Consider the following 14,717-nt stretch of genomic DNA (forward strand, 5'->3'; position numbering starts at 1 on the left):
CTCATTTCTCTCCTTTTTTTGCACTGAAATTCACACACTGAAGCTCAAAAAGGCTGAGAGGTACACTTCAGCTCCAAACGGCAAACTGCTCCGGACTTAGAAGTTTGGTAATCTTACATATTTGTGGTGTTTGGAGGGTTTTCCCAATGCAGATTAAGTGATTGTGCATGTGATGAAAACAGAATTGGAACCTCAGCAGACGGGCTTCACCTATTTTTAAACTGCACATGGCCTGGTGGTGCATCTGTAATATCCAAAAGTCGGTCTTTTTATTGCTCCCAAAACAAGAATTGAGTAATTGCCTGCTTCATAAATGCATACAATGGCTATGATAAGTAGTAACATTTACAGAGTGAAGTAACCCTGAAGTGTCTCCATGGCAGATGTGATGCCTGCATGGCTCCAGACAACTAGTGAAAAAAAATGACCTTCTACCTCTCCCCCCCCCGAACTCACTGGTCAGTTTTTCTTGGGAAGGTTTGTGAAAGTGTCTGGAATCACAAGCTTTCCTTTCACAAACAGTTCAGTGTATCCTTTGATAAAGTAGGTCATATAGGAAACACTGAAGCTCTTTTCTTTTCTTTTTCTTTTTTTTTTTAGAGATTTTAACCAGCTCTGGTTGTGGCTCCAGATTCTTCAGGGTCACTTCACACCTGGGAACCTTCCTGGGGGATTTCATGTTATGAGATTATTTCAGAAAGAGTTTTTTTTTTTTTTTTTTTTTTTTAACTTCCTGTTTTGGAGAAGAGCTTTGTAATTCCTTTCTTTTATTCCTTTTATTTTCAAAAGGGCACAAGAAAAAAAAAAAGACTCACAGAAACGATAGAACAGATCTTTGTCACTGTTACAAAAACAATGAAACACAGTTTGGTGTCTCTCCATTAGCAGCATTGTAGATTTTTACATTAAAATTCCAAAAAAAGGAACAGGTGCAATGTGATCGGTGGTAATGCACACTGAGTTAGAGGTAGGACTAGAGGCAGGAATGCTAGTTGCTATTACAATATATATGGTCAATTATTAAAGCTGTTCTTCGTTTCTCAAGTGTTGCTGGAGTTCCTGCTTTTTTAATTCTTTCATCTTCTCTATGCACCTTGGAAGCAGGTGAAGTTGTGCCAGGATTTTTTGCTGCTACTACAATATATACAGTTTATAAATAGAGGTAGGAATGTTGGTTGCATTATACTATAATAAATATGGTTTATAAATACAGTGTAAATGTCCATAAATGTTAACAGCACAGTTAACCTTCAATCAGGGTGGAGGTGGGGCATGTTTGACAGCCTGTGGGTAGAAACTTTTATTGAGTCCGTTTGTCTTTGACCTAATCAACCTGTAGCATTTACCAGAGGGAAGTAGGGGGAAAATTGAGTGTCCAGGGTGCGAGGGGTCCTTGATGATGATACTAGCTTTCTGCTGAAGTCTGCCAGTATAAATGTCTCTGAGGGGGGTTAGTGAAGTGCCAATTGCCCACTCTGCCCGCTGCAGTTTTCTCTTGTCCTCCACAGTACAGCAGTAGGTCAGAAGGCTCTTGATGGTGGAGCGGTAGAAGTTAATTAGCAGACTCTGGGGTAGTTGGCTCTGACACAACTTCCTGAGAAAGCATAATGTAATTGTGTGCAGTGCTGTGCAAAAGTCTTGAGCCACTTCTCATTTCTTTACATTTTAAGTGGTGTGTTTCTGTCCAGTCATGCTTTTACTGCACTGGTAGTGTTTTGGGGATCATTGTCATGGTGAAAATCTGATGCTTTTCCCACCCAGTTTCACATCTCCAACTTCACAGTTTCAAATGAAGCTCAGAACCATGACAGGCTTTAGACACTTACATACTGATTTGGATTCATCGCTTCATAAAACCTGTTCCCAGTGATTTTCAGTCCACTTTTTCTCAGCCTTTCCTCCATGTTTCCCCTCATTAAGAGTGGCTTCTTGACAGCCACCCTTACTTGAGGCTGTTTTGGATGAGGCTTCAGTAAATGGATTAAATGAAGGACCAGATCCTGTGTCAGGTCTGTGCTGGATTGTTTTTAGATATTGTTCATCTGCTGTAGAGATATTTAGGCTGGTCACTTTTTCTTTTTCCTTCATTTGTTGAGTTTCCCCAGTTTTTTAAGGACATGCTGCACACCTTACTGAGAGGTATCAAATTTTGGTGCAAAATCATTATGTCATGTCTGTCACTGTATTAGGTTTGGTATTTTTAATAGAGTCAACTAAAGAAATGGGAACAAATTATGTATTTTTGTGTGAGGCTGCTAGTAACAAAGTGAATAAAGATTCTTTAGTTGTGTGTCATGTGTGGACACAAGACTGATTCAAGTTAGGTGCTTTTTTTGTGGACGAATGATTCATAGGTCAGTATTCATGATTTCCTTGAATATGGTCAGTTACGAGTACTGGACTGTAAATGAGAGAAAAAGCAGGACATTCAAAAAGCTTGGAAAACTATTGGTCAAGGGCACTTGAAAAAATAGAAGAAAGTCTGGCTCCTTGGAAGTAAAACATGAAGAAATGAAAAGACTTTCACACTGAACAGAGTAATACACACACCTGCATGGACACACTCATTTGAATGTTTATACCAGTATTTATGTTATCCGTTAAGTTTTCTGGTCTGTATCAGGTTTTGTCCTGTTCTCTGTCCTATCATATATTTCAAAAATAAAAAAATAAGAAAGATTGGCACCCTGTGCACACCGTCCCCGAACAAAATTAAAAGTCTGTATTTTATTTTCTTATCTTGCATGTGACAAATTATTATTGTTTGTAAACAAAAACACTTGGAAGCTGCAAATGTTAAGTTAAAATCTTGAAAAGAGACATTTTGTCCTAGTGAATACTTTCAGTTTTGATTACTTAACATAGGACATTTTTCTTTAACCTTGTCGCATATTTTTGCAACAAGGCAAAAACAATAATTATATTATTATTATTAATATATAAAATTGTTGACTTGATCATTTATTGTTGCTCTCAGCAGGGTGATTTGTGGCTTACATAACATTTTGGTTATATCTCAGAATGTTTTACAACAACATCTTCAATAAGTGCTGTATAATTTAAATATAATTTAAAAAATAACTAAGACTTATAAAAAATGATGTTGATTTAACCTCCCACTAAGTCCTACTTATTTGTAAGTAAGTGAGTGGCACATTAACACATTAACCCTGTGACAGTAACGCTTCTTGACACTTCCTGTGCAGTTTCCGATAATCAGCTGCTTCCCAGAAGCTTCAGCAGTTTCTAGAAGCTTCTCAGTGGCAGCCAAAGATAAAGGGCAGGTTAAGCTCTCTGCGTTCACATAATTACAGAATTGGATTAGCCATTACCCGCTAAACTACCTGAAACAGATGCTCGTGTCAACCTTATTCCACACACAAAAAAGATTTTTTTTTAAATGTGACGTTACTGTTTTCTAAATATTTTTATTGATGGAAAAAACATTAATTTTTAAACTCAAAATTAATGTTGTTGTTGTTTTTTTGTTTGTTTTTTTTTAAACCGCTTTTATGTAACATTAGTCGACGTATTTTTACGAAAACCTTCTTTTGCGCATGGTCAGTTCGAACGGTTTGACCTATACAGGCTGCCGTAGGGAAACAAGGAAGTAGACAGAATGAACAACATAAAAACAGAAGTCAGTTGATTTCTTTTTGATTGAATGCGTATTTACGCCTGTAATCGACTCCAGATTATTTTCTACATTCCTACATTTGCTTTGTAGTATATTTCAAAGCTTCTCGGTCTTTATTTAATATAAGTGTGTTTATTTTCGTAATGCTAACCTTCTTAGCTGGCTCGTTAGCGGTGGTGACAGGTGACAGGTGCTGTTACTAATATGGTGCAGAACGTGTTTCGGAGCGGCTTTCTGGTCCGGGTCGCTCACACCCTGCTCACCTGGATCATAACTGTCATTCTGTTCCTGCACAACACTAGTAAGTCACTCAGACTGCGTCCAGCTAGCTGTTAGCCGTTAGCAACAGGATGGAGCTTAATGGTAGTTGGGCTCCAATTATAAGGAGTTTTATTTTACTTGAGCAGTTTCGAGTATCTTTATTATTTATTTTACCTACATTTATGAGGGAAATGATGTAGTTTTTACCACCTGACATGTATCTGTCAGTTGCTGTTACAAGTTACTCCACAAATTAGAATGTTTTATTTAAAATGGTAAATGGCCTGTATTTATATAGCGTTTTACTAGTCCCTAAGGACCCCAAAGCGCTTTACATATCCAGTCATCCACCCATTCACACACACATTCACACACTGGAGATGGCAAGCTACATTGTAACCACAGCCACCCTGGGGCGCACTGACAGAGGCGAAAACACAAGAAATGAGTCTAAATAAAAATAGATACATAAACCTCCAATAAATATGTATTTTAAAATAACAAAATACACTAGGACAAACATCTTCTGGGCTTAAAACGGTCATATCATAATTAAATATTTTTTAAATTAAATATTTGAATGCAACCCCTTTCCAGACTGAATAATTTGTCATATATATTTAAATAATAAAATTTGAAATAAATAATAAAATCCAACATCTGATGTACAGTGGCCTTAATGTACTCATATGAACCCATATAATAAGATGGGGTTTTTTTAAGTTATATACAAGTAGAGTTAAAATGAAGAAAAAAGTAATTTCCCATTTGTTTTGACAACTTGTGACTTTACAGTCTCAACAAATGTGAAGATTTTTTTGTTTGTTTTGTTTTGTCCCTTGTACATTTTCAATATCAAGATTAAAATAAAGTTTATTATCCCTGAGGGGTAGTGTGCTTTGTAGTCAGCAGCATAGATAACACATACACCCCGAAACCCCAACAAATCACATTATAGAATTTAAAAGATTAATAGTGGTAGGAACAAGTGAGAATTTAAATCAGTTTGTTCTGCAACAAGTCAAAGAATACCTCCCCTCTGAAGGCAACAGCTGATACTCTGAAAACAGTGGATGTGTGCTATGACCCCAAGTCCTTTCTGCTGTTAGGGTTGCCCTCCCTCTACACAGGAGGGCAAGATTATTTACCTGCCACATTTCTACATAAATCTTGGAGAATATCTTACTTTTTGTTAGCTCTTACGTGTGTGTGTGTGTGTGTGTGTGTGTGTGTGTGTGTGTGTAGGTTTGCGGAGATGTGAGGAGCAGGGAGAGCTGCTGCTGCCGGCTCTCTTCTTCTTGCTGGTCGTTCTGTCAGTGCTGTTGTACTTTGCCGTTTCCCTGATGGACCCCGGCTTTGTGCTGACTGACACTGTCAAGGTGAGTTTAATTAAAAAGACTCAGATTACAAAGTCAAAGTAGATCCTAATTTGAGGGCTGGCTGCGGCTCAGCAGGCAGCTCAGAAGGTTCAATCCCTGGCTGCTCCAGTCTGCATGCCAAAGTACCCTTGGACAAGATACTGAACCCTGAGTTTCTCCTGATGCGTTTATCAGAGTGAGAACATTAGATTGAATGGATGAATGAGACATGTTGTATGAAGCTCTTTGAGTGCTCAAATAGAGTCGAAAAGCACTATATATATATAGCAGTCCATTTACCATCGTTAAGGATTAAAACACTTTGTGAAAGGTTGGTTTCATAATGTGTTGTAATAGTGGTGACCACTGACTGCCTCCAGGTTACCTTTCATCAGCTGTGGAGATGTCAGCAGTGATGTGATGTTTTCTTATCAGCAAATGGACTAAAACCTGGACTAACCTGTGTATAATGCTGAAAGGTCACAGTGTTTCTGTGTGCATGTGAACACTTGTGACTGACGTCTGTTTGTGTTACACAGGGCGCTCAGAGTCCAAATGAAGAAATGGAGGCGATGATCCCTCAGTCATCGACCGCTCGTGTGAGGCGCTGTGGATACTGCCTGCTGCAGGTAACCAACTGCTGCCAGCTGCCAAATTCCAGTGCTCACCAAGTTTGACATGACCACATTTCCAACTCATCAAATTCTGTGTGTTGGGTTTAAATGGTCTCTTTCTGCATCATGTGTCAGGAGAAGCAGCTGATACTAAAACGGTGCCAAAGACACAAACATCCTCCTCCTGAAAGAAACTTTCAAAATAGTGTGAATTTGAGGCTACATCCACACGTACATAAGGATTTCTTAAAAACTGGAATTTTTCTCTTTTGTTTATAAGACCCCGTCAACAGCAGCATTGTTTTGCATCACAAGAAAACCCTCAAAAACAAACCCGACGCCATGAACTGTCAAAAGTGCCACAGCAACAGGTGGCAACATATCTCTAACCATACAGGAATGTTGACCAATCAGAAGCCTAGGTGTATCACTAACAAACAATAAGACAACACACAGTCTAATCTCACAAAAAAGTTGACACTGCAAAACAAAGTCATAATTTTCCCTGAGACAAAAAGCTAATGAAAAGCTCAGTTTTCAGCAGCCTAAAACCACCACTTACATGACCTGTGTGTGTGGACAGGACCTCAGGCTGACTGTTGGTTGGACTGTGTGAAAGTATTTGATGAGACGATGGAAGATACATGGTAGCTGAGCTTACTGGAAAGCGAAAACGAAATAAAAAGAAGTATCTGTTGGAGTAGAGGCCATTTTCTGTGGCTTTGGCTCTGCTTTTAACACGCTTTTGTGCACCAGAAATTTGCCCAAATATGGTCACTCCTGGCTTCAGATGGTGGCAGCCAAAACACACCGAGGGCTTAAAATGGGAAATCGAAAAGGGTAATGTCACTGCAGCTTTGTCAAGCTTTTATTTGTTGGCACACCTGTTAATCAAAGTGTCCACACCTCTGAGTTTAAGTTATATAAAAAATAAAAAATAAAAACATTATCTCAAAAGGTTAAAACAGTTTTTTCACCAGGCTGTAAACATGTTCTCCTTTGAAGTTGAGACTTTGTGCCTGCCAGTCAATATTCAGGCCAAGAAGAGCCACAAACTCATCTTTGTCATTGTTTTAAGATTTATGATGCAGGAGATTTCCTCTCTTCAGGAACTCTCTCTGCAGGAGGGGGAGATACAGGAGAGGTGGAGGAAGATCTCAGCCTGGGCGTCTATTGTCTTGTGTAGTCTGGAAGATGAGTGGATGATGGGGTGGGTGCAGTTTTCTCTGTGGTGGGGTCAGGTGGACTGTCCCGGGCTCTGTGGGGCCGGGCGGCGTTGCTGCACTGGGCCCCGGGCTGGATGGGCCTGGGCCCCCCTTTCCCTGGCGGGTTGCAGAGTATGGGGGTGCCTACTGGGGTCAGCGGGGGAGCTGGCCCCAGGGAGGGGTCACTTGCCCCTCCCTTCCTTCCCTCTCCATCTCCAGCTGCCTCCCTCTTCCCGCTCCACCACAATCACCCACACATGCAGGGCCTTGGGGTAGGGGTGTGTCACCAGGGTGCAGAGGAGACATCCCCCTCTGTCCCCCCCTTCTGGCTGCCTCTGCCTCAATTTTATCCCACAACTTAGACATTCACATTACTCACACTTTCATTACACATACATATAGGATCTTGGGGGTGGGCACGCTACACGGATGCCAAATTACCATCAGGGTGTACACTTCACCCCTGGCGTCGTTGCCCACCTCTCAATTTTAAATACACGTAGACATTGAGGGCTAGCAGGAGGGGCTATACGCTTACCTGCTGCTCTGGCAGGTAGCTCCATGCCCTCCTGGGTTTTAAATGCACCTTAGAACACACATACATCAACACTACATATGAGCGGGTGGAGGGAGGTTTGGAGTCTTCCTACACCCCCGTTCTCTGCGGCCTGCTGGAGCGGGGGGGCTAGGAGGAGGAGTTGGCCGTCCGACTGGGGTCTGGAATGTGGGGCCTCCCTGCTGCTGCGGAGTCGGGGCAGTCTGCTTCTCCCCACCGCAGGGAAAAGGGTAACACCACCTGGGTCTGGGCGCAGTTTCCCCCTCCAGGGGCAAGGGTACCTAGACCCGGGGTTTAGAGTACGCTTGGGGAGTGTGATTGTGTGTACAGTGTCTCTCTATGTCTGTCTCCACGTTGGGTGAGTGTTGAGTAATTGTATATGAGAGCATGAGGGTGGGAATAGATGTTTGTATCTGTGTGTGCCTGTTTGTCTGTGTCTATATGTCAGGTTGGGTATCAGGCGCCACCTCTCTGGGGACATCTCAGGCCCTCCAAGGTTTGGAGGCCCATCTCCCCACCACTTCCCCTGCCGGTGGCAGACGCCCTCAGACATCGGTGCGTTGGTGGTTCTTTGTGTCCGGGGTGGGCGCCCAGGTACCCACCGCTCACTCCTTGGCGGCTGCTTATCGGGCATGGAGCCTGGGGCTCGCTCGGGCCACTGGGATGGGGTGCCCTTGGCCTCTCGGCCGGGGCTCGGTCACTCAGGCACAGCTGGCTGCCGGCGGAGCTCACGGGCACGTCACTGCAGCCCCCGGCTTCTGCTCGCGGCTGCTGAGTGACCCCTCATCTGGGACTCTCCTCAGCTCTTTCTGGGATAGTGGCGCGGCTGCCCTCTGTTGGTCTTCCTTGGTCTCTTGTGTTCTGGGGGCCTCTGGATGTCTGGAGTTTTGATCTCCTCCATACCTGCTTCATGCCCTGGAGGTCGGGGCAGTGGCCCCCCACACCCTCTAGCAGATCATTACATGAAGGAACCTTTTAAAAACAAGCGCGTTCATGCTCACAGGTGCACACACGGGTGATCACACACACAAACTACACCCTTTTTGGCTCCTACCTCAAAGCACACACTGCGCTGTCGATCTCACGTGCTGCACAATAATGTTTAATATTTAGTATTTACTGTCATATTCCCATATATCATTGTGATCTTGTTTATTACTCTCGTTTTCTTCTGCTTGCTTTCTTTTTTCTTTCTCAACAGGTGATCCAGGTGATCGATATATGTATTTTTTGTCTGCTTATTCTGTTGGTTTTTGTTTTTTGCCCTTTTTCCCCGTCCCTCTTCTCAGGTGTTTTTTTTTTTTTTTTCTTTCCCTCTTTCTTTCTCCCCTTTCTTTCCACCAGTCAAGTCTGTCCCGTATTCAGCAAGTGAAAATAAAATAAACAATAAAAGGTGAATCAAATGGACCATTACGGCAAGGCTGGGATGGTCCATTTGGTAAAGTAAATCCGTTGGGCATCTTTCTTCGCCTTTAGACAATAATTCTGATGGCAAAAGAACCAAACGGGACAGGTAAAAAAAAAAAAAAAAAAAAAAAAAGATTTATGATGACCAGTTGTTTTCTTTGGTTAACAACCAAACTGTGTTTTTTAAATTCACTACAATAAGTCTTTATTTTTCTTCTATAATTAAATAAGCCCTGCAAACTGACTCACAGACACTGTCAGACTTTGCAAAGACTCGGTTGTAGGCCAGCATTAACCAAATTCACCCAGTGCATTGGTTCATTCAAGTATGGAAGCTTGTTTCCACCATGAAAGAGGAAAAAAAGTTTTGCCAGACAAAGCTCAGTCAAAACTTTGAGATAAAACATTTTTTGACTTATGGATGGCAAAAAATGTTTTAGTTTTTTCAGTGGCAGAAAAAGTCTGAGTGGGACACCTGCATTCCTGTGTATGTCACCTTTACCTGCATTCTTTTCCTCTGTGTCGATCTCAGCCACGCCCATGTATTTTACCCCTGTTCCCTTATCAGGGACTTTTACAGCTCATTAAATGTTTTTACGGCTCTGAGGCGTTGTCTGCGAGTCTGTTTGCACCACTGATTTAATTGCAGAAACAGCTGCAGATTGATTTTCTTTTAATCAACTAATCAGTGCAGCTGTAGAAGGATTTAACTTTCTCTTTTGGTCGAATCACACAAAAGAAACCATCTAAAAAATCTGGAGAACGATCAACTTTTCCCAGTAACAGCACCTTTATTTTATTTTCTCTCTGTGTGTGTCAAGCAGCAGCCAATGAGAGCGAAGCACTGCCACATGTGTAAACGCTGCGTCCATCGCTTCGACCACCACTGCCCGTGGATTGAGAACTGCGTGGGAGAGAGGAACCACCGCTGGTTCATCATCTACCTGCTGGTGCAGCTGCTCACCCTGCTGTGGGGCCTTCACGTCGCTCTGTACGTCTGCTAAATGCCTCCGCCTGTCTCCAGCCTCTAAGATAAATGTCCTTATCTGCTGGGAATATTTATGGCCTCAGTTTGCCTTCCAGCAGTGAGTCAGTGAAAACTTATCTTGTGCTGTGTGTACTCTGCTCTGCCGCTTTATCTTTAGACGGAATTGGGTAACTTGTGACTTTTGGAGAACATCACTGAACTGAGTGGTTAAATTGTGTAAGGATGATCTGTGACAGGTTGCTTAAGCACACCTATAAAGTTCAAGTCGTCCTCATTTTAAGTTTCCAGTTAAAGGCACCGCTGTGGAGCAGAGGTTTATGTGCACACACACAGAGGCAGAAGTAAGCTCTGTGGTAATTAAACTTCACTGAGTAATAATCAGAGATCATCAACTGAGTAAAATATAAAAGAAAACACTCGGGGTAATGTGGGAAAACTTTTCAGCAATATTTCATGACATTTATTGAAACCAGTGTTGCCCTGGACACAGAAGAATGAAAAAAAACCATGTCAGCTTACACTTTGCAAGCTTCTGAGTACAGGCAGACAAACAGCTGGCAGCGTGGTTGTTAAACAGCCAATTTTATACATCTAAATAAAATCTGAAATGTGCCTTTAGTCAGGAGAATTGGTGACAACAAAAATGATGTAGCATGTTCTGTTTCAGATTTTGTTAATTAATTCATTCTCCAAAATACATAACCGATATTTCGAGTTGCCCTGTGGAAAAATGTAATATTTTAAATGACTCTATCAAAGTAATGTAACCCACTACATCCCGCTTAGTTTTATAGCAGATGTTTAAACACTGAGACATGCATGTATTCCCTCTGGCCTACAGCGATGACTCCATCAACCAAAAAATAAAACCATTAGTGTTTTTGTCCTGTCAGGCAGCAGGCCTCTCATCGAATACAAATCATAGACTGTATACAAGCGCTGGACATGACCACTGTGACATCACCCACGCTGTCATTTTTAAAGAGTCAATGTTTTTTTCTGTAACCACTGCATTGCTGTTTTTGGTGTGTCGGTCTCTGTGGCAACACTAAAAATTCAAGTTCGTCTAATATAATAATGAGTAAATGGGATTTTTATAAAACTCATCCTTATGGATACTGCAGTTAGTCCAGGTGTGCTGACACAGGCCGCTGTAGCAGCTAGTTCTCCATTGGGCCTCTGAACTGAACAGTTTGAGCGTTTTTATGCTTTTGATGCCTTTTTAGAGCATTTTTAATGGATTTGACTAAAAGTTTGGGCTTCAGTTTTGGTGGTTGCGCTTCTAGTATTTTGTTATTAACAGATGCATATGTGGCTGTGCTTTGCAACAGTCAAGAAGCGGATAACTTCTTCGACCTTGATTTCAGTTTCAAAATATGGCGTCCAGAAGCAGTGGGTGACCTCACTATGGTTGCAGACTATCCATAGAAGGCAAGCAGTTTGTTTAAACTGAAGCAAGCCTCAAGTGGACTTCAGAGGAACTGCAGTTTTTTGCATTTCATCATTGTCTTCTGCATTTTTTGTATATAAGATTAAAAAAAGAAGCATGCACTTTATACCTACTAGTCAGTATTCAGGGTGAGGACAGGCTTGCGATGTTCAGCTGTTTTCTTATCAGCAAATTCTGTTAACAAACTGATGATAATTTTAATTTTGCTAAATTATGTTTAGTTTTCTTATAAACAAAGCTTTTTATGGGACAAACCAGTGAATTAATCAAGCTGAATTAATCCAGATTTTTTTCTTATGATGAACTTGTTATAGGCCAAACAGATCTAAGTGGTGATTTATTCCTGTTGTGTAATTTCCTTGTGTTTCAGGTCGGGCATTTCTCCTGCTCTTACGTGGGAGCAGTGGTTCAGGGTGAATGGCTTTCTGCTGGCAGCGCTGTGCATAGTCGGGATTTTCTCTGTGGTTGTGGTGCTGCTGCTAGGCTCCCACTTGTACCTGATCTCTATCAATTGCACCACCTGGGAGTTCATGTCCCGCCACAGGATCTCATACCTGAAGACCTGCAAGGACGAGGAGAACCCGTTCGACCGTGGCATCTTCTGCAACCTGTGGGATTTCTTCTGCATCTGCAGGACGGTGATGTGGGAGAAGGTTTACCACAGAAACACGCTGAATCCAGTCTGACCCCACAGAGGCTGGAGTCAACTAATCTCTGACTGGTTTTGTATTTTCACAAAGATGAAGACAGGAGAATGAGAAAGTGTTTTCTTTAATTGTTTTATCCAGATACAGAAATTAAAAGGAAACTTTTTGGACTGAAACAGCGGACCGTCTCAGGAGGATTGTAATCACTCTGGTGCTCCCATCAGTTTCCTGTTCTTGGCTGGAAACTCTCTGACTTGTTTTCATGTAACAAATTAATCCAAACCTCAGAGGTATCTGCGTAGTGTTGCCTTAACACAATCCCTTTACCCGTATTTACAGTTAACATTGAAACACGCGTTCAGTGTTGGTGTCTTACCGTGTGATGCGCAACAGCTGACGTCACGGGTTTGCGTGTGGGGGTGCGTGTGTGTCACTGGCACCGTTTGATTATTCCAGCTACACTTTGAGAAGGTCAGCGGACGTAAATAAATAAAAAGAACCTGATATTCTGCACGCAGTCGTAACTGTTGATAGTTTCATATCTCTTAATATGGAAAGGATAACTGGAGTTAGACGTTGTTTCAGTCTCAGCACCTCGTTAGTGCTGCCTGTGATTTTATGAGCCAAAAGATGCACTTACTGTTAACGGCACATTAAAGGGCTCATTTTTATTCTTGGATTCTAGACTAGCTTTCCATGATTCACGGCTCAAAATAATCCTTGGTACAGCCTCTCAGTTCATTCTCTGTCTGAAACAAGCTGCTTTAGCTCCTCCCTCTTTAAACCAGCTGTCTTCTGTTTGGCTGTTATCTGCAAACAGAAGGTTTGAACACCCAGTGGGCAGGGCTTCTAAGCTAAAAGACCATAGGGTGTGTATAGAAGTTGGATTTAGTTGATGTGATGTGACCACTGGTTTGCAAAGGCTCGTCTTAAACACTTTCCCCCATAAACAGGACATCTGAAAACTTAATTCCTGAACACTTAATGAAGAGTTATTCTTCGTCTGTCTATCGTCTTTGCTTGTTGAAACCAGACACCAGTTACAAAGCAAACCACGCTGCATCATCATCATCATATATGAGGGATATACAAACTCTGACATCACATGAATCCAAGAACAGAAGAAAAGCTTGAATCTGAGCATTAAGAGCAGTCTGAAATCTCAGCTTTTGGCTCTCAGTTATATTTGACTCTTCAGTCAGAAAAAGGGAAAGAGGGGAAAAGCAGATCCATGTTAAGTATTTCTGAATGTCAAACTGAGCTTTCTTGCCTTGAAGTTTGGTGGTGTTTAAAATGTCAAACAGTATACAAGTGGCACATAAGTTGTTGGGTTTTTTTTTTTTTTTTTTTAAGTTGAACAAAAGAAAAGATAAAAATAAGCACTACATGTGATTGAAACACTCAGGTTTGGTCACTGCTCTCTGTAAAGCAGGGTTGTCAAACATAAGGCCTGGGGTCCAGAATTGGCTCGGCAAAGACTCCAATCTGGTCCATGTGTGAAATTCGTAATGCTGACAGAAGGGAGCGTTTAAAGTTTAAATAAGTTTGACATCCCTGCTGTGAAGGTTTCTGTTGTTAAGTGATGAGAGTGGTGACCCCACATTATTTACACTAACTGCCTTTAAACCTGCTGATGTTTGGTACCTGCCTGTAAACTGATGTCAGTAAGTTCATTTTTTACCAAGTTCTTACTGTAATGTTCTGTTTGTATTTATTGACAACAAAGAGTACATTAAAACACGGATGATATGCATATCGTTATAGAGTACATCTGTACACACTGACATTCCCAGTCAGGATTCACGTACATACATAGAGTACATAAATACATACAGTACTGACACAGAAGTAACATGTAATATTCAGCAGCATAAACTTAAAGTGCCACAACAGTTAAACCACCTGACTGCCCTGCTATGGTTTCTTAAATTAGCTGACAGCAAGTGCAGCGTTCAGTGTCCTGCTCAGAGGTGGCCTTCAGAGCTGTTAAAGAGCAACATAACACCCTGAATACATCCCTTTATATGATCAAAATGGTGTGTGCCATGGGTAGATAACTGCAAAAGAATATTTGAAAGAGGGAAAGCAGCCCCTCCAGTGCAAAGTTGATGCAGTGATACAGATTTATCTTTATTGTGGACTTTAACTCCAGTTGTGACCTATATGCCAAAGGCTACAACAGGGGCCTGGGTTTGAGTCCACACCCAACCTTTTTCCTTAATGTTATAAATAAATACGCCCTCTTGATTTATTCATTTCCTCTCTTGCTCACATTTAGGTCCTGACTCAAGCCTTGAACATGACACAAAGCCCCTTCAGTGCGTCATAATAAGTATCTTTGTAATTATCTGGTGTTTTACAATAAAAATGTGATAAAGAAGCTCTGAAGGTTTGAAGTTGTAACTTTGACTTTCCTTATTGAAAAAAAAAAACAAATCAGGAGAAAATCCTCTGAAATTCATCATGTTGGTAAACTTCTAATTATGTCAGTGAATTGCTCAAATTAATGGCTTGTATCCAGTTTTGAAAGCTTGCTAGAGTAATCTGCTCCTCACTTCTGAACCTAATTCGACTGGATTTTAGCCTTAGTAACT

The 14,717-nt window shown here is 41.5% G+C and overlaps 1 protein-coding gene across 1 annotated transcript; it reads left to right on the forward strand.

The window, feature by feature from the left end:
- Positions 1-3,554: 3,554 nt before the first annotated feature.
- Positions 3,555-13,876, forward strand: zdhhc12a (zinc finger DHHC-type palmitoyltransferase 12a). The gene is made up of 6 exons (XM_031734868.2): positions 3,555-3,640; positions 3,797-3,938; positions 5,144-5,277; positions 5,796-5,885; positions 9,863-10,029; positions 11,847-13,876. Exons 2-6 carry the CDS (start codon positions 3,842-3,844, stop codon positions 12,160-12,162), a joined length of 804 nt encoding a protein of 267 aa, XP_031590728.1. The 5' UTR covers positions 3,555-3,640; positions 3,797-3,841; the 3' UTR covers positions 12,163-13,876.
- Positions 13,877-14,717: the final 841 nt, after the last annotated feature.

Source organism: Oreochromis aureus, linkage group 12 (genome assembly GCF_013358895.1).
Source record: "Oreochromis aureus strain Israel breed Guangdong linkage group 12, ZZ_aureus, whole genome shotgun sequence".
In the NCBI taxonomy this organism is placed as follows: Eukaryota; Metazoa; Chordata; class Actinopteri; order Cichliformes; family Cichlidae; genus Oreochromis; species Oreochromis aureus.